This window comes from Leiobunum rupestre, chromosome 1 (genome assembly GCF_980474605.1).
Source record: "Leiobunum rupestre chromosome 1, qqLeiRupe1.1.hap1, whole genome shotgun sequence".
NCBI classification, from domain to species: domain Eukaryota; kingdom Metazoa; phylum Arthropoda; class Arachnida; order Opiliones; family Sclerosomatidae; genus Leiobunum; species Leiobunum rupestre.
The window spans coordinates 86170312-86197557 of record NC_143384.1 but is presented as its reverse complement, the minus strand read 5'-3'; the positions used below and the strand labels follow the sequence as shown (position 1 = coordinate 86197557).

At 36.2% G+C, this 27246-nt stretch overlaps 2 protein-coding genes across 2 annotated transcripts in view; one reads left to right on the top strand and one right to left on the bottom strand.

The window, feature by feature from the left end:
- The window catches only part of LOC149968657 (uncharacterized), a 365051-nt gene that overhangs the window by 326014 nt on the left and 11791 nt on the right, over nt 1-27246 (bottom strand). The gene's annotated exons all lie outside the window — the stretch shown is intronic.
- Nucleotides 8124-8822, top strand: LOC149968658 (uncharacterized). Its single transcript, XM_090168351.1, has one exon. The coding sequence runs from the start codon at nt 8124-8126 to the stop codon at nt 8820-8822; it is 699 nt and encodes a 232-aa protein (XP_090024477.1).

Genomic DNA, 27246 nt, shown 5'->3' with positions numbered 1-27246 from the left:
CAATATAATCCGTGGAATCACAACCAATCAATTTGTATATAATTTTTGTGTTAATAATCGTATCAACATTGATAGAATTATAGGGTATATTTCGGAAATCAATCACATAAAAGTATCAGATTCAAAAAAGATATGATAGTGCCCATCTTCGTTTATGATCCGAAGATTATATTAGTTTTTCGAAACTATCAAAAAATAAGTTTCACCTAGCCTACAAAAATCAATCTCCTTTCAATTTTTTTCGGACCTCTATCACTTTCAAATCAAAATTCACTTGACCTGTAAAAATGAATATCATTTCAATTTTTTTGCAAAAGATGTCGACACGTGTCCTATCCCATTAAAATCAAATTTTCGTAACGATAAATATGCGGAATCACAAATTAATTTTTTTTACGGTATTCTGAAACCTTTCAAAATCAATTTTTCGTTGTATAGAATGTTTTGTGTTAAAAATCATATCAAAATTGATAGATTTTAAAGAAAATTCCTTAAATCGATCAAAAAAGAATCAGATTCAAAAAAGATACGATAGTGCCCATCTTTGTACACGATTCATAATAATAATTATCTAGTAACGTCGTTTTTTTAGTTTCAGTTTTGTCCGTCCATGCATATACGATTAGCTGTCACTTCATTTTAATGAAATTATTAGTTTTAAATTCGGTAATTCGCTTAACTTTCGTTTTACTTCATTAAAAGGTTACCCCAGTTCAACTAAACAAGGTAATAAAATTTAAGCCAAGTAAAAACACTAAATATGCTTCCAATTTCAAACTAAAATACTTCGTTAAGTCTTCGCTGTTCTCAACAGTGTTTTCATATGAAACCAATTTGGTTTCAGCTAAATAAATATTATTACGTTCCATTTAATCTTTTTTCTCCTTCTAAAAAAGGGACATACATTATACAAAAAATAGTTCTACGAACTGAAAAAACAGTGTTTATTCTTGTAAGTGTTACGGCTAAGAAGGGGCAGACATTAAAATTAATTTAAAATTCATGTTTTTACGAAAAATCATTAAAAAAATTTACGCAAAATTTAACCAGAATAAACTCTAAAATTAAAGAGTGGAAAAATAATTATGATGTGCGATTCGAAAAAGAATGGTCTAAAACCATAGTGCCGCTTGTAAGAACCTTGGTCTAAAACTAGAAAGGTTTTATGTTATGATGTTTCGTAAAAACATGAATTCTAAATTTATTTTTATGTCTGTCCCTTCTTAGCCGTAACACTTACAAGAATAAACACTGTTTTTTCAGTAGAACTGGTTTTTGTATAATAAATATTGGGCTATTGAGGATCTGATATTTTCTGTCGATTGACATCTCATTGACCCTTCAAGACCTAATTGTTTAAGAGTTCTGTAATATTCGGCGATGATTACACATAAATTTACCAAAATACCGATATTTACAAGGGTCATAATTCCGCAAAATATAGTTATTAACCATTTTTTACTAAAAGCAGTAAAGAGTGTTAAATAGACTCGTAAGTCTACCGTTATTTATCTGGTTCAGTTTTAGGACAGCAGCTGGCAAATTATGAGATGAGTTATATATTTTTAAAAAAATCTTAGTTTGTACATATATGTTTCTTATCCTACTAGATCAACTGTTATAAAGAGATAAACCTTAAATTTCTGTCAAGTAAAAACGATGAAAAAAGGCGCAGATGACTTAAAACATAGACTTTTATACCTTACTGATTATTATTTGTGTTTTTTTATAATTTTTCTTATAAATTGTATTCTAATTAAAACAAAAATACATTTTTAACTTAAAACATAAAAACTTCAAAATTATATTTTGGATTGGCTTGAACTTAAGCATGACCATAATAACATCTATTTCTGTTCTTCAAAAGTTGCAGCCTTAGTGACTAAAATTTCCATAGCCTTCCAAAATTGCTCTGTCATGATTATTTTATTAATAGACTATTTGATAGAAAAAATTCTTAAAATCTTTAACAATGTTATACCATTTATGCGTTCAACATTTTTCCAACCAAATAACACTCCAACTAATCAAATATTTGAAGACTACTCCAGTGTTTGTACATCACAAGAAGTCAATAACTAATCCTTATATTGTTTGAATTAATGTTTTTAAATATATATCCACTATTAGATTATTATTGCAGTGGCGTAACTAAGCCCCCGCAGACCCCGCGACCGCGGGGGGGCCCATGACATTTTCACCAAATAGGGGGCCCTTTCGTTTTAAGTATTGATTTTTAATTTAATAAAATTTTTAAATGATTAAAAAAAATATGCTTTAACTATTGGTGAAAATGTAGAAATCGGGCACGTATCCCCAATATTTTCAGAGAACTTGTAAAAATGGGGAAAATAAAAAAATCGTTTTTTTATATAAAGGGCCCTTTTGATATCCTGCGGGGGAGCCCAAATTTGGTCGTTACGCCACTGTATTATTGCCGTTATTCTGGATACAGAACAGAAACAGGTCACAATCTTCGCGATGATAATACTATAGTACAAGCTAAAATGTACCAGAGAGTACCATCCGATAGTTAATCCATGAGTAGATGGTCTGAATTTATAATGTTGGTCAAACCTTCAAAATGGTTTTTCTTGCCAAATTTGACGCGAATTTATTGAACGAAATTAGATATTTAAATAAACACAATGATGTTGTTTAGTTATGCCTAGCAATTTATTTAAATTGTTTTTTCTACGTCGCGACTCCTACTTCATCGACCAAATTATGCTGGTTATTCTATTTTCGCGCTGGAGAAGCAAATTCTTAAATTACCCATCATTCTTAAAAATTCCTCTACAAATACAAAAAATTACATTAATAAAGGTAGACGAAATTCATTTATTAATTTGGTTTTGTTCAATGAGAAGGAGGTGTTCGAAACTAACCCTCGGCCAAGAAATATAATTCTTCGAAACGTCCGCGTCAGCCCCTCCCCCTTAAGAGAAAATGGTCCATTCGTCGAAAAGGAGCGATCAGATATACTACAAATAATTTTTACCTAATGCAACCTTTTTAGGATTTTTGTCATGCGATGATTGACGGACAGAAATATTCCTAGCCCTTGCTCAAAGATATTAGTTCACAAAGGCGGGGGAAGATGGCGACAAAATGCGAGTCGTGGCCTTTCGTGGCGTGAATTAAATCTGAGGGGGTTACATACAGGGGAACGAAAAAATAAAAAAGTGGGGGAGATTCGAATTCAGAATGGAAACCCATTGTCGTTAATCAATCACAAAATCTTTATTTAACACTTAATTTTATAAAAACACTAAAATACCAAAATGAACATAATGAGGGGGATTTAGGGAATAGTTCTGACTTGACAATAGTGATGATTAGGCCATCTCCACTATAGTTCTTTTAGCTTTTTCAACATAAAAATACACTCTTTGACCTTAAATTTAGTAATGAAACTATCTCTTACGGTTTTCCATGGGATCGGTGCCCACACTCTTATACTCACACATATTGGGCTCAAAGGACGGAGGGGACAGAAATTAATATACACTTACACTAAATAATAATAAACACTACAATTACAATACTACAATTAAAGATTCTACAATTAAACAATGACAATAATTAACTCAAAAATGGCAACAGCGTGGGCTATTTCGACTTTCTGTCGCCCAATGATAAAGTTGTTCGTCCGTCCTGATTTATTTTCGCTAATATTTTAATTATAATTTGTTTTAGGCCTTTGTATTATAAACACCCTTTCATAAATCCAAAAGAGCTTTTGATTCAGAGTGAAACTGCCCAAATGAGTAGCCGAGAACGGAAGATGCACAAGTGCTCACAGTGCGTTTACGCAACGAACGATAAGAGTCATTTCATTAACCACACGGGTGAAAAACCATGGAAGAAGGATGGCATGAGTATAGGAAGGGCAACTTAAAGGGACTCCAAAGAAGGCAGCGGGAGGGGGGGGGGGTTGAATTTTTTTAAATTCTCGCGCCGAGTCGGTCACGTGTCTGATCAGGGGAATATAATTGTGGGGGTCCGAAATCGAAATCCTTTTACCGCGAGAAAGTAGTGGAAGCACTTGAGATAAACCTCCAATCAAAACTCATCGTAGTCGTCCGCCGGTCTCGTCACGTGATTTTTTCTGTCCTATAGGAATGTAAACTTTATCATTGTTGTTCGGGGAAGATCTCGGTTTTACGCTACGCCAGTTGTTTTCATCTATAATTAGTTTCGTTATTTAGTGGAGTCTTTTATCACTTTATGGATCGCGATTAGACAAATGTCCGAATCAAATAAAACTAGGATTAGTCTTCTTGGTTCGTATGGTGAATTTGAATCGTTAAAGGCAAAATGGATTGAAAGGTGTTGCAAAGAAAAACAACAGGCATCTTCAGCTAACCCTCGGCCAAATATTAGAAACCATTTTTTGAGTGAAAGTAAGCGTGGATTCAATGAAAAAACGTCTCAAAAAGGTGTATTATTTCATGTAGGTCAATGAACAACAAATTGATACTTAAATTTTATGCAAAATGATTAAAATGACAATTTTATTTAACATGACTTAGATTTGGTATTTTTATGCGAAATGACTTAGATTTAGTATTTTGTTATCACTATCTTCTTCCTCGTCCACGACCTCGTATTCCAGCTTGAATAACTGGTGCAGCTTTAAATCCAGTGTAAATACCATTAGCATTGGGAAACCTTTGCCTGATTTGAAGCCCTTAATTCAGGTGGCCGGGTTCCAATGCGAAGGAGGGTGGTGGCAAGCCCTGCATGCCACGAGATCGAGCCAACAGCTCCCTACACTAACTATTACGGTTAACCTAGACAAGTTTTATGGAAGGGGAAACCGAAGAACTCGGGGGAAAACCCCTTAAACCAGTGGGGAGAGAACTTGCAAACTCAACGCAGAAGGAGCTGTTCCGAGTTTTCACCCAGTGCCACAAGCTGGGATCGAACCCGGCTCCTCTTGCTGCGAGGCGAAAGTGCTAACCACTCCGCCGCCCAATTTACGTTGTCAATGGCGAAACAGACTATTATTAAAAAAATGCATTAGGTAAATAGGTAGTGTCATACTTATGTTTATTATGTTACTTATGGTTGAAGTAAATATATAAAAATTGGTGGGCAAGAGGGGGCCCCAAATTAAAGTGCCTACGCGGGAAAAAATCCTGGCGGCGCCACTGCTTACAGTGTAATGAAAGGGGTGCAGATCCACATGTAAGTTAATAAATTAATGCGATTATGTTTATAAATAGTACAAATATTAATTGCTTATACACCTTGCAGGTGTCATTTCATAGGGTTCCAGTATTATTAGAAAATAACCCATTACGGACACTATGGCTGAAAAGGATACGAAGACGAGTTTGCAAGTTCTCTCCCCACTGGTTTAAGGGGTTTTCCCCCGAGTTCTTCGGTTTCCCCTTCCATAAAAACTTGTCGAGGTTAACGGTAATAGTTAGTGTAGGGAGCTGTTGGCTCGATCTCGTGGCATGCGGGGCTTGCCACCACCCTCCTACGCATTGTAACCCGGCCACCTGAATTAATGGCTTCAAAAGTCGCTTGATGACTTAGGCCTAAGGTGGTGCCTTGGGTATTAGCCTAGCTGATTATTATTATTACCTGCACTGTTAAAAAAATTCGTTCAGAAGACGTTCAACTAGAACAGTCTGTTCAAAAATGAACGATAGCGTTCTAAAGGTATGTAACAGAGAACGGTGTGTTCAAGATAATTTATTTCGTTCAAATAAGAACGAATGCTCTTTCGCCCTCTGGAGGAAGGCTTGTAAACTACACAATAGAATAGATTCGTTCCAATAGCTAGGAGATCGTTCCCCTTAGAACAGGTTTTACACACAATCCTTTATGGATTTCTTTGTATTGATTTCATGTACATGTACTAACATATAAGTGTGACACTTTCAACGTATGACCAAAAGTAACAAATAAGTGTGACACAATTTTGCGAAAAACGTCGTAAGGCCAAAAGGAACAAATAAGTGTGACACTATTTTGCGGAAAACTTCGTATGGTCAAAAGTAACAAACAAGTATAACATCCATAAAGTAATAAATGAGTGGTTTAGAGTGCGCTTTTTTATAGGTAGTTTTTCGTACATTATTATGTAGTTTTAAGTTAGTGTACTGGTTGGTTAAACTATTACTCGTAGTAATTAATTTACAGGGTGAGTAAGAACATGTTGTAATGAAGTTGTTTTTGTAATTGTATGTACAGTGTTTGGAAATTTACCGAAGATTCAATTTCATTGTTGGAGCGTAGCTCCTTCACTAGCGACTCAAATGGCGTTAGGTCTGTAACGCAGTTTCTCAGAAACTACCCCATGCACCCATTGAAAAGAAACTTCACACAAATAACGATATAAATAACCTCCGTGTCCTAACGAAGTGGAAAACGAAAAATGGTTGTGAAAGGTCCGAATTTATAGGACACGCACCGTTTTTTTTAAGTATATTTTTATTTGATTGGCAAGTTAGACGAAATTCGTTCGGAAATGTAATTGCCCAAGTTCCAGAATTAAAATTTACAGAAAATATATCGTAATATACTGCGATTTGGTTTGACGCTTTCAGCATAGAAATAAATTCTAAAATCATTTGTTACCAGTTCTCGGCCTCTCGGCTGAGATTAGAAAGTAATATCGTTATGAAAAGGTTTAATTCATTTAACGCATATCACTTTCGTTTTAGATATTTTAAGCTTAATAAGATGGTTGTAGTTGAGGTTTGGAACTAAATTCAAATTATCTAGTTTTAGACCTGGTTTTCCTTTTCGGTGGGCTATGGGTTAGGTTAGGTTACTTTAATTAATTTAGCATGATGAACCACCGGTAGGAGACATGAGCTATGATTTTGAAAGCAATAACTTAATGTACTTTTTGTATTGGATAACGATAAAACATTCCAAGTCGAACGAGAAAATGATCCACGGCGAACGACAAAGCGTTCCACCGCGAACGACAAAACGTTCTAATCTGAACAAAGAAGGTTTGTTCAATATAGAACATTTAAGTTCAATATTGAACCATCAACCATCGTTCTTTATCGAACGAATATTTTTTGTTCATATTAGAACAAAATGGCGTTCTGTTACAGGGACAACCTTCTGAACGGCGATTTGTTCAAATTAGAACAATTTTTTTTAACAGTGTGTATCACCCAAAGAAGAATATTAATGTCTGCTCTAAACATTTTATAGATTCAGATTTCTTAGAATCACGTGCCAATGGGCAAAGACATCTAAAAAAAGGTGCAATACCTTCTCAGTTTTCTTGGAACACAAATGGCGCTGTAAACAATACGATTAATAGTGAATTGGAAACTGAGGCTGGTAAAAATCTATCACATAATCAAATTAAGCAAGGACAATCTATGGGTAATAATAGCACTCATAATATTGAAGCAAGCATTAACCAAGAGCCATTATCTAAAGTAACGTGTGAACAAGACTGCGCTGCTAATGAAGAACGGCAGACTGTACCTTCAGATTTCTTTACCATCAACCAGGATTGGCTAAGTGATTGTAATATTACTAATGAACCACTCATAACCACAGAAATAGAACCTCGAGGTAAAACTTCAATCCCGCACAACAATGGTTGTGAGACTGATCTTGAAAAATACTTTGGTTCTAAATTGAAAGAAATGCAAGCAACAGTTGTTAGCCTTGAACAAGCTCTAGAACAATCTAATGAGAAAGTGAAAGTTGAAGCATACAAGTTCAAGAAAGCTGAACAGCTGTTACAAGAAGAGATAAAGAAGAGAGAACTGGCAGAGGAGAGACTAAAGAAGCTAAAACCCAGTCTCTATAACCTTAAGGACAACGATGGCGCCATTCAATTTTATACAGGTCTTCCAAATTACAAAAGGGTCATGGTTTTATACGAATTTCTAGATCCCGGTGATAATGGTGAAAATATTGTATATTGGAAAAGTGGAAAAGTTAATGGTGTAGATTCAACTCCTCTAAGAACACCTACGGTTGTTCGACCTCGTATTTTAAAACCGCTTGATCAATTCTTCATGGTCCTTATACGCCTAAGACTTGGGTTATTTGTTCAAGACCTGGCTGACCGATTTGGTGTCTCAAAGAGTACCGTGAGTAACATTTGCATCACCTGGATCAATTATATGTACCTACAGTTAGGGCAAATCAGCTTGTGGCCAGCTAGAGAACAAATAGACCAGACTATGCCGGAAGAATTCAAAGCTACATACCCTACTACTCGTGTTATTTTAGACGCTTCTGAAATTAAGTGTGAAACATCATCTTCATTAGTCTTACAATCAGAAACGTATTCCAACTATAAATCAACTCACACTTACAAAGGTTTAATCGGCATCAGCCCAAATGGGTACGTTACATTTGTGTCTGCACTTTATACTGGTTCTATAGCAGATAAAGAGATTACAAGAAGAAGCGGATTCCTACAATTAGATTTCAACAGTGACGACAGCGTAATGGCAGATAAAGGCTTTATAATTCAAGACATGCTGAGTGAAATTAATGTGAAATTAAACATACCACCATTTCTTAAAAACAAGGACCAATTTTCGAAAGATGAGTTGGAGGAAACGCAAAAGATAGCCGCTTTGAGAATTCATGTAGAGCGTAGAATTCAACGTATTAAGGGGTGGCATATTTATGACAGACCTATCCCAATTAGTTTAGCACCTGTAATAAATCAGCTATGGACGGTAACTTCAATATTAACAAATTTCCAAAAACCAATAATTAAAAAGCAAAATAAAGCATGTTTAAATGAAAGTGACCAGCTCGACTTTTCTGATTTTGATGAACTGGATTGGCCTTTAGATGATATAATATAGTAAATATTTATCATTAATAATGATTCAAATTGTTTATTTCAACACGCCTTTAATAAAAATTTGTTCCATTCTTGAAAGACTGAATCATAACTTTTTTTACTTTAAATATGGCTTAGGAGTTTACCCATTTAAAGAAAATTGCCTAAAGTAAAATTTATCTAGTTTTACATCACTGTTGAAAGACTATCTTATCACATTTTTTCACCTAAAAAATTAGGGCGCAGGAGTTTGAACAATTTTTTTTAACATGTGCGAAAAGTAAAATCTATCTAGTTTCTCTACCATATCGTTCCACATCATTAAATCAAACCGAACTCTACAAATAATTAGTCCTTTAGGCAAATATGTTACGTAATCACACCAAGTGAGGCCAGTGAGGCCCATTTGACCTGTAATCTGGTAGAAGTGGTCATGCTTTTTGGTTAATTGCATTGACCCATTAATATTATCGAAATGATTTTTAGATTGTATAATAAAATCAGTAGGCGATTTATCACGCAGTGAATAGGCACTTTTAATTTCCAAGACTCCATATGGTGGATCTTCTTTTGGGTCGTATACCAACCCGTCGGAAGTTCCAAGTCAACATTTATTAGGGGGAACCACAAATCCTGCGGAGTGGACTATTACATTGTGTCCCAAGCTACGCATTTGGCTTATGTAGTTCTTTCTCGCTACTGGTTCCATAGTTTTCCCATACTTTACACTGTTTAGGTGCCCAATGTCCCTTTTTACCACCACATTCGTAACTCCAGCTTCAGACCACGACTCGCCTTTTCTCTTGCATACTGTTTCAAAATTCGATGAACTCAACCTCGTATTTCTTGCATTTTTCCATTCGATGAACTCAACCTCGTATTTCTTGCATTTTTCCATTCTATACACTCTGCCTGCGAAATGGTTTTCCTTTCTAAATTTAACGCTTCTTCACAAGAAATCTGGTTTTTCTGAAAAATATTTTGTTATATTTTTAGGTTTTTTATTGTAAGGACTCAATCTTACCAAATGTATTTCCGTTTCAGCAAAGGGTAATGGTAAGTAATAGCCACTACTACTCCAATCTTCTTTTCCATGCAACATTGAAAATATTGGTATTTTGATAAGTTTATCAATAACCACATTTTTGATAAAAGGAAATTTTTTGAAATTATATATAACTTCCATTCCGCACTCAACAAGAGGAAGTTGGTAGCTGAGCATAGAATTTTTGGCTGCTTTTCCCATTTTTGTGTCTACCCACTCAGTAGAATTTGATTGAGGAATTAGAAGAGATAAATCTTTGTCATCATTTTTACTATCCTGAAGAGCTGAAATTAACTTTTTGACAGCTGCATTAGCAGCATTGTTATCACGGATAACAGCTCTACCTTCAGAGGTTCTGCATTCGGCAGTTCATGGGTTTCGAGCTTCCCCCTTCTTTTGGTGACTGAAAGTTCACGTCTATAACAGCTAGGGGTCGGATTGATTTTCCTCTTGGATGACCCCATTCTTGCTTCTTACTGGTACAAGACACTGGGTCATTAGTTTGAGGATCTGCCTCGTCTTTCATCCATTGAACTTGTCGTAAGAAAGCTATCAGATGGTTACACGTCCCCGATAACCCAGCGGCACATTCGCAGTAACCATCAATGATTGTGTTGGTGTTTCCCGAAACCTTTAATGCAGCAACACATAAATAAGGAGTTTCAGTTTTTTTCTTGCTGCGGTAACATTTTCCTTTGATATACACTATATCATTTTCCCTACAATAAATGAGAGCAATCAAATTGGAAAATTAATATTTAAAATGCCACTGCAAGAATAAAGCAAACATACCTATCAGTATTTGAAAGTATGGAATTTTTATCCACGTAACCTTCTATTAGAAAAGTGTGGCTCCGTCTCAGCTGCCTCGAGGTGGTATTATGTTTATTGTAATAGTGCAATATATCGTTTTTTGATAATTTCGGAACAGTAGATATAGATTTTTTGTACCCAGTTATTGGGAAAATTAATCCCCTTTTTACCGCTGAATTTAAATTCATTTCGTTTAAAATATTCTAAACCTCTACAGATAATCCGACCCGAAGAAAAATCATGCTTTTAGGCTAAACAAAATTGGAAACTATAGCAGACGATAATTTTTAAGCGAAAAACGGTGGCGCCATCTCTAAGCATTTATACGCTTTAGTTGAAAATGTGACTATGGCTTTTGCCCCTGGTCGTACGCTGTCGTGTTAAAAAATAGTAGATCGACCTATAGGGGTTGGCATTTCTACACAATTGGTGCATTTGCACCAACCTGGTAAGTCACCTTCTCTTGTTGGGTCACTCGGTGGACTTGAAGGTGGTATTTCGCTAGTTGGGTCTCTCGGTGGACTTGAAGGTGGTATTTCGCTAGTTGGGTCTCTCGGTGGACTTGAAGGTGGTATTTCGCTAGTTGGGTCTCTCGGTGGACTTGAAGGTGGTATTTCGCTAGTTGGGTCTCTCGGTGGACTTGAAGGTGGTATTTCGCTAGTTGGGTCTCTCGGTGGACTTGAAGGTGGTATTTCGCTAGTTGGGTCTCTCGGTGGACTTGAAGGTGGTATTTCGCTAGTTGGGTCTCTCGGTGGACTTGAAGGTGGTATTTCGCTAGTTGGGTCTCTCGGTGGACTTGAAGGTGGTATTTCGCTAGTTGGGTCTCTCGGTGGACTTGAAGGTGGTATTTCGCTAGTTGGGTCTCTCGGTGGACTTGAAGGTGGTATTTCGCTAGTTGGGTCTCTCGGTGGACTTGAAGGTGGTATTTCGCTAGTTGGGTCTCTCGGTGGACTTGAAGGTGGTATTTCGCTAGTTGGGTCTCTCGGTGGACTTGAAGGTGGTATTTCGCTAGTTGGGTCTCTCGGTGGACTTGAAGGTGGTATTTCGCTAGTTGGGTCTCTCGGTGGACTTGAAGGTGGTATTTCGCTAGTTGGGTCTCTCGGTGGACTTGAAGGTGGTATTTCGCTAGTTGGGTCTCTCGGTGGACTTGAAGGTGGTATTTCGCTAGTTGGGTCTCTCGGTGGACTTGAAGGTGGTATTTCGCTAGTTGGGTCTCTCGGTGGACTTGAAGGTGGTATTTCGCTAGTTGGGTCTCTCGGTGGACTTGAAGGTGGTATTTCGCTAGTTGGGTCTCTCGGTGGACTTGAAGGTGGTATTTCGCTAGTTGGGTCTCTCGGTGGACTTGAAGGTGGTATTTCGCTAGTTGGGTCTCTCGGTGGACTTGAAGGTGGTATTTCGCTAGTTGGGTCTCTCGGTGGACTTGAAGGTGGTATTTCGCTAGTTGGGTCTCTCGGTGGACTTGAAGGTGGTATTTCGCTAGTTGGGTCTCTCGGTGGACTTGAAGGTGGTATTTCGCTTGTTGGTGCAGTTGCTAGATGACCCACAGATGAACCTTGAGTCACTGGTTCTAAGCTAATGTTATTCGCGTTTGCATTTAGACTTTGGAAGTACGCATCAGGGTGATTTTCTTTTATTTTCATCAATAATTTCACCAATTCAATCTTTTTCCTTTTGGATATCGTTGCCTGTTATGCAAATAATATCATTAAATACTTAAATCAATAAATTCATTCAATATAATGATTAATTGTATATTCTATGAAAATACCTCATTGCCTGTTTTTCTTTTAGTTATTTTACCAGATCGAGGCCTTGGTTGCCTTGATTTCTTAGGTTTACATTTAGATTTAGTAGGGCATAGTTCTCATGGCTCAGGACAGGAGTCGGGTTCTTCATCGGAAATATAGTGAAACGAGATTCCCCTTTCTTTTTCCATTATTTAAACGATTTCAGTCTATTTCGTCAAACACTTTGCACTTGCCAGAATCATCAAAAGGGACTACTAAAACTAAATTACGAGCAGAAAAGACGTCGATTTTCGGTTGAATTGCTGTAGCCATACGCTCCGAAATATAGTGCGCGTTAATTTGAACTAAATATTAATTGAAACTCGGTTTATAAAACCAAAACCTTATTTAAAGTAAAAGAAAGGTTATTAAAAATTTATACAAACGTTTCTAAGTATTATTTAAGGTTATATCAGGAAAATATATATATTTTAAAAAATTCTCAAGAAATATGTGCAACTTGACGGATTTCTATATTCTAGAGAGAAACATCACGTGACCGACTCGGCGCGAGAATTTAAAAAAATTCCACCCCCCCCCTCCCGCTGCCTTCTTTGGAATCCCTTTAATAGAAAAAGCGAGAGACTAGGCCTCCTGTTATTCAGATCTTGTACTACGAAATCATATACAATAATTGTAATTTTTTGATTGGACGTAGACAGATTTAGGCTTTAAAATGGCGGACTCATTCTTGGGAAAATTCTAAAATTAATAATCCTCAATTATCCTTTTTTCGCTTTCCTAAAGATTTACAAAGGTAATTATTGCCAGTTTTGTTCCTAATTCCTTTACCAATACAATTTATCCAACTGAAAACATTAAGCCTTTGCCACTTTAGATGCCAAAAATCGAGGAGTCCAACCCTCGTCTAAAATGCGTACGAAATTTGAAAATCTTCAAATTTTTTCGTCCAGATTTGAAGATTTGACCGAAATTTCATAAATTTACAAAACTTGCAGAATTTCCAAATTTCAATGAGAGTTGATAGGGATTTGAAAATTTGGATGAGATTTGATAAGGATTTGAAAATTTGGATGAGATTTGATCATGATCGTCATTTTAATATTTAATTAATTTGACTGTTTTTCGAAAATCTGTAGCTCTTTCGAGCTCGGATCACATTTCTCTCATTATCTCATATCGATTCAAGGCGCTTCAAACCGTTTTCGTCAAAGTCTCTAGTGTTCACACTAGAGACTTTGAGAACCGTTTTGGATCGTTTTGAGAAATCAAAATAATTTTTGAAAAGTATAATTTAATTTTTCAATGATCACTCTATCGAATTGGATCAAAAATTTAAGTTGACCATTCCAAAACGGTCGAAAACGGTTCTTAAAGGCTAGTGTGAAGCGCGTTAATTATCTTCAAACCGTTTCAATCGGCTTCGAAATCTTTTCAAATCTAGGTTCAACAGTTCCAAGGTTCCTAGAAAAATATCTTATGTAGGTTCAAGGATCCTATATCTTAGAAGGATATGAGGCGAGGGACGAAAAATGGCAGCGCCGTCGGCGGGTCATGCGCGATAGAGAATACGTCTTTAGACTCCGTCAAGGAGAAAACATGGAGGAAGCGCCGCCAAAATTTGTCCTTGAGGGAATAGAAACAAGACGTCCCACGTTTAGAGGCTCTCTTAATATCGACGGCGCTGCCGTCGTTTTGAAAACACGGGCTGGCTGGAGGGCTACCTATCCTTCTAACATATAGGATCCTTGGTAGGTTGGCACATTCAGCCTTTTTTCATACAAGAAAAACCAAACACTCCCGTTCAAAAAAAACGGGGAAAGATATCTGGTCTCCCCCCTAAAAACGCGTCACTGGATGTCAGGCAACAAATCGTCTTTCTCCATTTTGTCGTGAGAATCGAGTATAAAAATTTATCTCATTGCGCAAACGCGAGTGACGTCGCCGGAGTTTTATTTGGTTTCACTTGTTTATTCAGTAAGGAATGAAGGCACACCGCGCTTAATATATATGATCAGATGACGTAGCACCGATCGCTTTTTTCCCCAATGGGGGCCAAAGCTCACTAATAAACTTGGAATGAGGCTGCTGGCAACACTTTCTTGCTACGGATCACTATGTTCCGAAACGCCCAAAAAACGGCTAAAATTCCCCATAGAATATTTTAAAAAACTTTTTGCATATTATGAATCAGTGTAAAATCAGATTTCACCCACAGAAATTTGATTTACTAGGTCTAATTAGACCAGTTTATCGTCCTCTCATTTGTTTTCGAAAAGCAGCGGGCGCTCTTATACTTTAACCGTATGACAGAAAGTAACCAAATCATGTGACCACCGATCTTTTTCAGGATCACCTACTGTATAGTCCAAACTTTTAACTATAATATTATTATCGACTAGAGAAGAAATCAGCGGCTGCCATCCTGACGCCCAAGTCTTAAAGACGAGCAGCTGCTGCTGCAAACGTTATCGATAACATGCGTACCAAATTTACAATCGCTGATTCGCTAAATCTATAAAATGCTCTTGTACAAAGTAATGAATGGTGCTTAATTTCATTTTGCGAAGTAATCCCGTGAAAAAAACGGAATAAAATAATTAGAGGTCGGCGTTTGGATAACAATTAACCGTTTGTTTGGATAATATCCATTAACAAAAATTATCCAAAAAATAATCAGTTATTTTTGGCTTTTTCCCATATTAAATCGTTTTTGTCCATGGATAATATCCATGGATAAACGGTTAACCGCAATTTTTATGATTAATTGAAATTTTGCCAGTTAATTTATCTGCTCCGCCGATCTCTAAAAATAATCGACCTAATCAGATAAGAACAAGACTAAAACATAAAAATGTAAAAAATTGTCGTAAATGTCTTTGTGCAAATCACGGCAGCACATTAGGGGGCTTCCTCGTTTCTCTTTAATAACGGTGCGCGATGCACGCTCGGTGTCACGTGCCAATTGGAATTAGCTCCCGATTGTATCGAGCGTGTATTGCGCGCCGTTATTAAAGAGAAACGAGGAAGCCAGTTGAGGTGATGGTTATTCCTTGGTTCATATCCAAAGCTTATTGGATCGCAAATTAAGTAATTGTATAGATGAACAGTATACAAATGACTTAAAATATGGATAAAATAGCTCATAAAGAAGTAATAACCATAGTAATAGATTAATAAATAGACAATTTGTGATCCTCGTTCTTTTAAACGTAACTCGCAGCTCACCGGCATTTTATTTTAGTCGAGCCTTTTTTGAAAAACCTTGATGCACTATTTCTTTGACCTTATCGTGACTCCGTCTTAAAATAGTTTTTATTGACTAAAGCTATTTTTTAGTTACATTCACGTACCATTCACTCTTACATGCCAGCCCATTCGCACGCGCACGCACACAGAGCGTGTGGAACGATTAAGTATGCTGCTAGCTCTTTTTTTTTATTCAAGGAAGAAAGGGCTGATTTGAGTCTGAGAAGACCGCGAGCCCGGCGAAACACCATCTGATTAATCAGGGCGAGATATGTGTAACGGCCACGCCAACGGGGGGGATACGTGGGGACAGGGGTGGGGACACCCGTGGCGGACGTATTCCGACCACCCGTTGGGGAATTGGTAGTCGTCCTCACACGACCATCCACAAACTCTGCCTCCCGGACGCCTGGGATTACAGGAGTGAGCCACTACTCCCGGCATGCTACTAGCTCTATTTTTTCACTAACGGTTTGTTTCACAGCTATTGCGTCATCCGTACCCTACGTAATATTTGACGTCATCGAATCTCAAATGCCGATAATTCCGTCGCCCAATTAGCTCTACGTCTGATAAACCGACGGCCATTATTTTAGTAAACAAACCGTTTTGATTAACCAAGGCTTGAGCTAAAATAAACTAAAATATAGTGTAAAGTTCTGTTAATGTAATTAATTTGCAAATTAATGAAGTTCTCGGTGACTCACGTTCGAAAATAAATTTGCATTGTCATATAAAAGAAACAGGTTTATTGTAAAAATAGTTGAAATTCAGGTTGAGTTTTTCTGGCGCATCTACAAAGTTGGAGTCCTTGCAGATTCTTTTGAGCCTAGGCCTAACTCTTCTAGGCTTGATATGGGTTTTAATAACGCCGGTGGAATATCCAAGGAGGATAGGAAGGGAGGCGAAGTAGGAGGGATTAATGCGCCAGCATCCTTGTAAGAAGTTTAGCGCGAACTCAGCGGGAAAATATCGGAAAATGGCAGCAACACGTAGCGTAGCGGCCGCAATCAAGGCGCTTTTTTTTCCGAAATTTTCCCGCCGAGCGCGCTCTAAGCTTTTTACAACAGGCTACAATTAATGTAACTAACTTAACTTGTAAATAATTTTATGAACATTATCTGTAATATTTTCAGATTACGATACATAATTTACACAAATTTATTTATGTTGTAAGTTGGAAACTTTTCCTGAAAATGACTGAGGCCTTTTTCCGAAAAAATAACAAAAAGTTTTCATTCCATGATTAGTCTATTATATTGTTTACAAATTGAAATAAAGCGGCATTTTCGCCTAATTTTTTGGAATCTAAAAGTAAAACAAAACCTCTAGACTAGTTTAAACTGCTTAACTGAAAATTTTCCGCGATTCGGGAAATTTCCTGGAAATTTTTCCGCATTTTATTTTTTCGAAAAATTAACAGCACTAATATAATGCTTTTGAGCAAGTTATATTCGGAAATTATCTGATTATCCATAAATAATTGGCGCAAAAGCATTAATTAATGCCTTCGTGAAAATTTAATACCCAAAAACTACCATGCCCATAGAAATTTATCTTCAAAAGCAGCATGAAGGAACCGCAGAAACCAATCAGAAACTTGATATTTAAAAAGAACAGGAAAAATACTACTGGATATTTTAAAGAAAATCCAGGATGAAGTTGGTTATTGAAAAAAGTAACAAAACTTAGTTTTTCTTAAAATGACGTTTGTTATGGCTTTGTGCAAATCACGGCACTCTTCCTCATTGTAGTTTCTTACAAATCATGGTAACGTTTGCTTATAAAAATAAATTATTATAATTATTATTTCACGGACATTTTTCACTCACAATAGTACTACATGTACTTCTTATGATATTAGGAAATTCGGCTTCAGAAATTTTGTGTCCATCGAAAATTTCATATAGAAGCCTGCGCTTCGAGAACGACACTCTTATTAGACTATCTGATTTATTTTTGGTATCAGTGTATTGATGGATGTAATAGAAGCTGTAAAAAGTTAAAATTGCATTTTGTTATAATTTTACACTGAGCTTCTATAGAAGTTCCATGGTTTTGTGTTACACAGAGCAATTTGAACGATCTGATCATAGGAACTACCTCGGCTTTCCTGAAGAGCCTGACGCCGTAGACCAAACCTGGACTTATTTCGGTGACGAGTTATCATAACGTTTATAAATGTAAATTTTAGAAAAGCATATAATGCGTTCTAAATTACGCAATAGGCGGTTAAATAAAACCCTCTATGGCTCTCTTTCCCCCCCCCCTGTTGAAAAGTGCTGTCAGTTCTATGCGTAGTATAAAAAGAAACCATAGACAAACCATTTATATGTCCAGTCGCAGCTGCACAAACTCTATAATCGGCTATGAATTATCTTTTATTTAAAGGACTATAGGAGCTTAAATAAAACATCCTTCAAGGAAATCACAAAGAAGTAATATTTACGAGAGGCAGGACCGGCAAGGACTGTTTATATAGTTGGAAGTAGTAGAACCTTTTCACCTATAAATAGAACGTAGTATTTTTGCTAAGCCTTATTATGTCAAAAACAAAAGCTACCTGGTTAAAAGGGGGCACTTGTTGGATACCGTATAGGTGAAACGTTGCCATTATTTTAACAAGCACTATATAAACAGTGCCTTGCAGGTCCTGGCTCACGGAAATATTACCTCTCGCCCATTTCCTTGGAGACGTTTTATTGAAGCCTCTATTTGAGGCCGATTACTTTGTGAATAATGCATAATATTAAATAATTTCAGATATCTCCTATGTTTCAAAAGTTTAACTTTGCCTGTTAAACCCAAAAAATATCCCATCAAATCCTCATCAGCGTACAATGCTATTCTTTCAAGCGGATTGTTTGAGTGGCCTTCAAAAAGGACACTATATAATCATGCCTCTCATGTTGGACTAAACTCTGACTTCAGTAACGCAAGCTTAATTCAAGCAGTAGACATGCTTTACAAAGCTTGCCCCGAAGAGCATCAGCGGTACGTTTCAGTCATAATAGATGAAATGAAGATCAAAGAAGACATAATTTACAGAGCCAGTACAGGGGAGTTAGTTGGTCTTAGCAACTTGGATACCACTGGCAATGAAAATTTGAAGTTAAAAATACAAGACGATAATTTACCTGAAGTTGCGACGCATGTACTTCAAATTATGATTAAAAGCTTTACTGGTAAATTTAAGTTTCCACTTGCATACTTCCCATGTAAAGAGTGACCTCAGCACAGATAGTCTTCACCGAATTGTGTCAGAAGCAATATCTAAACTAGAATTTCATGGAATTAAGTGTTAAGCGTGATTGCAGATGGAGCCAGCACCAATAGAAAAAAGTTCCGTAATTTTGTAAATAATGGTTTTTGTTGGGAAAATACATATGACTGCGACGAAAAACGTTATATCTATTTTATTTGTGATCCTGCACAAATTATGAAGACTGCTAGGAATGATGTGAGTAACAGCAACTTTCATTCTAGACGAAAAACCTCATCGAAAGTGGTATAAAAATTCAATGGACGCATCTTGTACGATTGTATGCGTTGGACATTCAACGTACCATTAAACTTGTTCCAAAACTAACGAAAGATCATGTCTGCTTGGATTCGCACTCTAGAATGAGAGTGTATCTGGCAGCCCAAGTCTTTAGCAGCACAGTGGCAAATGCATTGGAATTAGAGTTTAAAGAAGAGTGTCGGGAAACAGTCAAAACTCATTAGATTGATGGATAAATATTTCGACTGTATGAATTCCAGAAATTGAAAAGAAGGACTTATTAAGAAGAAACCAAACTTGCTTGCATATTTCAATGAAAATGAAGAAAGACTGAAGGTATATTTAACAAAATATACTATTAATTTGAAAATTAATTTGTTTTGTTTAGTGGCTAGAAGAACCTTTTTTACAGTATTTCAAAGAATGGCAAGCAGAAGTAGACCAATTGCCAATGTCAGTCTCTGCAGTTGAGAAAAAGAAAATGACTAAGTAGAGAGACTATTGAAGGATTTTATATAACGGGTAATATAATGATTTGGATAATTAGTTTATTACAAATGTTAATCATTATATTTATATGCAAACTTAATTTCAGCTGAATCAGTTCCAGCAATTGTACGATTTATCCTTAAGAAAAATGCTAATTTTGTACTAACTAACAATCTAAACCAAGAAAGTGGAAACACATTAGTGGAAAATTAGTTGAAATGATTAGTAGACACTGAGTTTTGTAATATAATGCCATTTTTTTATTGCCTGTTTATTCCCAGTTTAGATTAAAACTAAAACTAAATGCATTTTTTAGTTTTCTTAAAACGAGATCATTAAGTAGTTCATCATAAATAACGATTTATTACGTATTGCTTTTTTGAGGCTGGTTTTGGTTCTAAACATGTCTAAAATGTAAATTTTTTTCCTGTTAGGCTTAAACTAAATAAATATCACAGCCATTGTCGTTGACTATACCCTTTATCTTAACAGGTAGACTAAAATCTTTAACAATATTGTTTTTATTTTTATCAGGTGCATTTTTATTGCGCTTTCCCTTATTTTCCTTTAAAGATTTTCTTAAACTAGCCTACGACCTTAAATTTTCTTGTTTTGCTCCAAAATATTTTACACGCAAGTATAATTGAAGACCATTTCCCCTTAACCTTAGGTAGCTTTCTATCAATTTGTTAAGAATGAAAATTTGTTTTTCAACTGGCACGTTAGAATACTGCAGCAAATCACACCAGATCTGTTTAACTTTGTAATTTTTGAGGATGCAACTTTTAGCTAATTCCCTTCTTTTAGGATTGTTTACCATTAGAGCTGTTCCATTGCCATTATAGAAACAATCGACCATTTTATCAATAATTTAAAAAAATTAAAGTATCTTTTTTTTACATAAAGAAGACCGCCTCTGTTGTTGAGTGTTACCCAACCAGTTATCTCTAAATTTGGTAATTCATTTTCCAGGTATTTCTTAATTTCCTCAAACGAACCTTTTACAGCAAGACTCTCTCTGAGATTGAAGTCTTGAGAAATCTTTTTACTCCTACAAACGGAGTTTACTGCTGAGCCGGCAACGTAATAGAGAATTTGCAGCTTCCTAATTTCTTCTTTATGATCAATTTTGACTACACTCTTAAAAAAAGGGTGTATTTTCAAACCTTTAAGGGGTTTTTCTTGTCCCATATTTAACCCCTTAACAGGTTTATAAAGGATGTTATTCTACACCTTAAAAAGCAGTTTTCCTGCTAGGGTGTTTATTTACACTGTTTGGGGTGCTTATGTCCTCCGTTTTGGTTTCTTTGTTAATAGTTTGTGGTATAAAACTATTCCCTTCAGGGTTATTATCTACTCCCTCTAGGGTACAAGACCACTCCTTTCAGGGTACCAAACGACTCACTTCAGGGTGTTACAATACCCCCTTCAGGGTTCTACAATACTCTCTTAAGGGTTCTAAAATACTCCCTTTAAAGTTTTTAAATACTCCCTTTAAGGTTCTAAACTACTGCCGTAAGGGTGCTACAATACTCCCTTTAAAGTGTTAAAATACTCCTTTTAGGGTACTAAACTACTGCCTTAAGGGAGCTACACCTTACCAGGTGTTAAATCACTCAATTTACGGGGTATTATAACACCCTTTATACACCTTTTCAAGTTTTTACTTTGGGACAATAAAAATCCCTTTAGGGCGTTTAAATTAACATTAAAGAGTGTTTTTTACAGATATTACACCCTTAATATACCATTAAAAAACCATTTTTTTAAGAGTGTAGGACATCAGATTCTTTAATTTTTACAGGCTTAGCGCTTGCTTCAACTTTTTCTACATGAACTTCTAGCAGGTTAAGCAGGCAACGTAGAAATTCTGCAGCGCAAAATATTTTCAAGTGAAAATACATACAAATAAAAATCTAGGGTAAAAAAGGGTTTATACTTTGATTTTGAAAACAATAACAAGAATTGTAGTATTGGAAGAGCAAATGAAGATATATAACAAATAGTTTCTTGAACTATGTTATCATTTGACTGTAATCGTTGAGCGTCTGTCCAAAATCCTTTAGCTTCTCTTACAGTTACAGCACTTAAACTTTGGTAACCTTTTTCTCAATGGGGGAATTTGTTATCTTTCACGATACAAGAAAGTTCTTCTACGACTAGAGTTAGGTCTGAGTATTTATGAGATTTGAGACAATTGTTTCATGCTTTCAACTACATTGACGTGCAATTCTTCTTTGGAAATTTCTAGATAAAAATTCTGTATAAATGGCTGTTTTGAAATAATATACAGGGTCTTTTTTTTTGCTCGGAAAAGTGTTTTTTTCAAACTATCAGTTTGAGAAATTTGAGCGTTTTCGGTAATGTTTTTCACCAATTTTGAAAAATTCTTTTTCGACCACTAGGTGCGAGATAAAAATTTTCTATTATAAAGTTGTAGGCCGTCATCGAAAACCCTTAAAAATTGTTCACTCGACGAAAAAAAAATTATTTATCAGTGAAAATTCGAGCTTGAAAAATTTACAAGTTGGTGAAGCCAAATTACGATTGTTTGAAACGATAATTGAAAAGGGAACAAGTCTAATACAAACGTAGTAGAGTTTTCACACTTGAAAAAATGTACACGTTTGGTTTTTAAATGCAGATATTTTATTCACATAAATTTTTACAAAACATTTTCAATAATATCACCATTGGCTGCAACACAGGTTTGTGCGCGGACAATTAAGTTCTCAAACGCTTTCTCTACCATTTCTGGTGTGACGTCTCGGCAAGCACTGATTATTCGTCTAATGAGTTCCTCCCTAGTTTCAATGGGCGTGGCGTATACCTTTGCTTTAACGAATCCCCAGAGAAAATAATCCAGCGGTGTTAGGTCAGGTGACCTTGCTGGCCAATGCACTGGACCATTTCTCCCTATCCACCTTTCAGGAAACTCGTTGTTGAGGTGCTCAGTTACTTGCCGGGAAAAATGCGGAGGGGCGCCATCTTGCTGAAACCACAACTGACGTCTTTCAGCCAATGGAAGGTCGTCGATTGCGTCACTCAGTTCGTTCTGTAGAAAATGTAAATACCTTTGGCCGTTGAGGTTCGTCGGCAGGAAAAAGGGACCAATCAAACGGTTTCCAACAAGTCCAACCCAAACATTGACCCGTTCAAATTGAACCTGGTGATGATATTCAAAACCCCAATGTGGGTTGATGTCAGACCAAAGATGGCTGTTTTGATGATTAAAGGGCCCATCTCTAGAAAATGACGCTTCGTCGGAGAACAAAACATGGCGCAAAAATTGTCTATCTTCTTGGACAGCATTTAGTAACCAGTTGCTAAATTCATACGGCTTTGATGGTCTCCGTCAATTAGTCCTTGGTGGAGCGTAGCTCTGTATGGGTGATAGCGATTCTTACGAAGAATTTTCCACACACGATTTGCAGAACAACCCAAATCAGCAGCGGCGTTAGCGCAACTGTGACGAGGATATGCCACAAAGTACGCGAGTACATGGTTCTCGAAGTCTAAATCCGGTTGACCCAATCCGCGAAACCTAGGTTGCAAGTTACCAAATTGATTGAAATCGTGAATTGCTCGTCTTACTGTATTTACAGATGGTGCTCCATTTGGATGTCTTTCTGCGAAGATTTCAGTCACTCTTCTAAGGTTTTGCGCTGCTTCTCCATAGTAAATGGCAACTATCTCGGTACGCTCAGCTACTGAATAACGAGGCATTGTTCGAAATATTATCAAACACTGATAATAATCTCCCAAAGTTTTCCTTTAAATACCCAATGCATGTTTAGGATTGACCTATAGCCTCGTGTTTTTTAAATCCGGTCGTTTTTTTAACCAAAGTTTCAACTGGATTAGGTAATTCGGTTTCAATTATCGTTTCAAACAATCGTAATTTGGCTTCACCAACTTGTAAATTTTTCAAGCTCGAATTTTCACTGATAAATAATTTTTTTTTCGTCGAGTGAACAATTTTTAAGGGTTTTCGATGACGGCCTACAACTTTATAATAGAAATTTTTTATCTCGCACCTAGTGGTCGAAAAATAATTTTTCAAAATTGGTGAAAAACATTACCGAAAACGCTCAAATTTCTCAAACTGATGTCCCCCGGTATAGAGAATTGACCTTCCAAATTTGAAATCGGTACTATAAATAGTTTTTGAAAAAAAACACTTTTCCGAGCAAAAAAAAAGACCCTGTATATGAAGAAACAACTTACTTGTTTTGGTTATTCCTATGGCTTTGACTTTTTTATTTGGAGGTGATTTAGGCAGGGGCATATTTTCTTTCAAAATAACATATTTTTGCTGGAATTTTTCACTAGTAAGGTAGTTATTTGTTGATCCAGATTTTACACTACTATCTTCGTCAGGGTTAGGTAATAATACTAAGAAATCAACATTTATATCTATCTCCAACTCTTCTTTCTTATTTTCTGGTCTGTATAAATTATTACATTTGAAAATCAAAGGCAATACAAGGCTTAAAAAAAGATGAAGATTATCATATTTTTACCAATTTATAAGTTTTAAAATGAACGTAATTTGTTAAACATTGAATAATATTACTTGTAATCAAAATTACATACCTTATTGTGTATGAATGCTCCGTGTGACAAACATATTTTGGCTTTTTTTGATCTGGTAATCGTGCCGAGCGAAACACACGCGCCATTTTTAAATTTTCCCAAAATGGCCCGTAGATGTCTCTGGAATGGCCTTGAGAGACTTCTTCGATGAGTCAGAGCTTGATCGGTACGCGGGGTTTAAAAAAAGGGGGGTTTACTCGTCCTCTTATATTGCGTCCATGGATAAACGTATACCAGACTCGGTCAGCACTATATTCCCGAGAAGAATGACGTTGGGGTCCCATGACTTACGCGCGTCTTTATTGGAAGTTTGTCAAGATTGAGCCCCTCAAACAAACAAGGTAGCAAGCGAAGGGAAAGGTCATTTTTGTTTTAAGAGCTACACTCATGGATTAGTGTTTAATCCATGCTACACTCTCCCCTATTTCCTCTTGTGGTCAGTGATAACGAAATAATTAAATATTACGAGTGTGGATAAACTGGTGAAGTGGTTAAACGAATATGCTTGCTAAAAACCGTACTGGCCTCAGCTGCTGGTGGGGAGAGATCCTTTAGCTCTTCTAAGGCGTGTTAAAACGTATTCGCGGTCAACGATGACCCAGAAACGGTGAACACATTTATTGATTATCCATGTGCGTCCGTAGAACTAAATCTAGATGAAATCGTTGCAGAATTTGTGGAAAAAACACCGGAAAGGAAAGGAGTATTTGGAGATTAAGCTTAGCACTGAACGCTTTTTTTAATGTATATAAATAGGGCTCGGTGTTCAGATAAGAAATTTTCGGTTCATTTCTTTAATATCCATATTCGAAAATTATCAGAATAAAACTTATTTGTTGCGTATTAAATCGTATAATAGTCGTGAATAATAAATAAACAGTTAATTAATTGTTTTTCGATTAATTGAAATTTTGGCGGTTAATTTGTCCGTTTTAGCTCATTTGAAATGATATTTCAAGGCGCTCGCTCAAAACTGCTCTTTAAAAAATACTGACGCAGCTCATCTCTTTGTCTCATTAAAATTTAAAGAGCTCAAATATTCGCTCATTTCAGAGCTCATATATTCGCTCATTTTACTTTCTAATAAAAACAAACACAAACACAAACATTAATTTTATTTAGAAACCAAAAATGGGGGTGGAGAGAAAATAAACGCGTTTTTTTATTACCCGCCGTGATTTGGAACTATCCCATAATTTATAATTCGAACTTTCGAAGGGGTGCTCGGGTCAATCGCCGAAAACGTAAGTCCGTGGAGAATGATCACTTGACTCTCGACGTTGTCGTTCAAAATTCTAAAGAGCTCTGCTTAACCTCTCTAATATAACCATTTAAAAACTGGTTCTAAGCTGCGAAGTATGTCAGCGATTTATACATATTCAGGGATATTTCTTTGCGTAATTTCACTAGCTATATCTTTCTGTCTGAATTTTAGTTTTTGTATTTGCCTGAAGCGACGACGTAAAACCACAGCATTGTAAAGTACTAATATTCCCAAATAAAATATATGAAAAGTAAAATTCTAAACCAATTCTATTACCAACGTATAAATACTACATAGAAATCCTTAACATGTTATTAGTAATATTTTATTGCAAATACTTTGCGTTCTCTCTATGTCTTTGATGATTCAATATAAAAAGTGGATAGGAAACGAAAGAAGCTGTTACTGATAATTAGTTGTCGGATAATATAAAATTGTAATATACAGATCGATAAATATTAATTTTATTTCGGATAACAAAATATTTGTGTCTCAGAGCAGCTTACCAACAGGTATAAAAAATATCGAAATGAAAACAAAAGTAAGAAAATTGAAGGTACATACAAAACGAAGTATGTACGAAAAGTTGGTTTTGTTTAAACTGCCATTACCTTCTAGAAAACCACAAACATATTCCACAAAGCTTCTGTGAAAAAAAAAGTGCAATCGTAAAGCTACAAATAACAAGGTCACTTTAAGTAATTTCTGGCGATTCTCGACTTTTAACCTACAATTGTTTTTAATTAAGACCGACTTGGTTGAAAATAATATTTTGAGTAAGTGCTGATCATTTTTTAAGTACGTTTACAGTTGTATTAAGAAATTTTAATTTGAAGTGAGATTTATGTCTAATTCACGGGACCTTACAGCCCGTGTACGCACCATTGTGATGTTTGAGTTTCGTTCCAAATCCAAGATTCAGAATTCAAGCGCCATCTGTCTCCGAATATTTGACCTTTGACATTGGAACTGTGTATTGTCTTCTACAGGGAGGTGGATAGTTTCGAAGTTCCTTTAAAGGCATCGCGCGTTTTGTTATAAAGCTTGGTCATGGGCTTTTCATGTGGTTAAACTTAATCTTTGATTGTTTAGCAGGTTAGCATTCGGAGCTAGCGCGGGTCTATAATTGATTCTTTACTGACACGTCAATGGAACATGGAATAGTTTGAAATTTGAGGGTGGAGCTATTGAATTACGTGTTTCGAGACACAAAAGGTTTACCCAAGTCACGCGCCCAAATGGGAGGCGCTACTTAATATGCGGTAACACTTTTTTCGATGTTATACGATGACTCGTAGGAACAGGGTTACAGGGGCGTAGATATGGGCAGCACTTGTATGGGTGGAGCTGCCCGTAGGAACCGTTTCCAGAGAAACCATACGACACAACACTCTCCTCGGCTCCTTTGGCTAGAAGAAAGGTTATTATTATATTTGTTGTTAATAACGTTAATTTAGTTTAAAATAAAATTGAGAAGAAACTCATCGGCTAACTCGTGGCAAAACAGAGTAAACGCCAATTTGATCATTTCCGGGTAGTAGTAAATTGCAGTACATAAACGAATGGTTCATCTGCTGGAAAGTTTTTCAACCGCAAAAACAGTTCCTGGATGTGTTACACCTGTAAATACCACTTATGTTGCCATAACAAATAATTTTAATGAAAACAAATATCTCGAATTTAAAAAGAACAATTTATTTAAGTTTACAAATGCAAAATTCGTCTTCGTAGACGCCTACG

Excerpts from the sequence above, each read along its gene's own strand:
- LOC149968658 (XM_090168351.1), top strand. The coding sequence starts at position 8,124 with ATGTACCTACAGTTAGGGCAAATCAGCTTGTGGCCAGCTAGAGAACAA.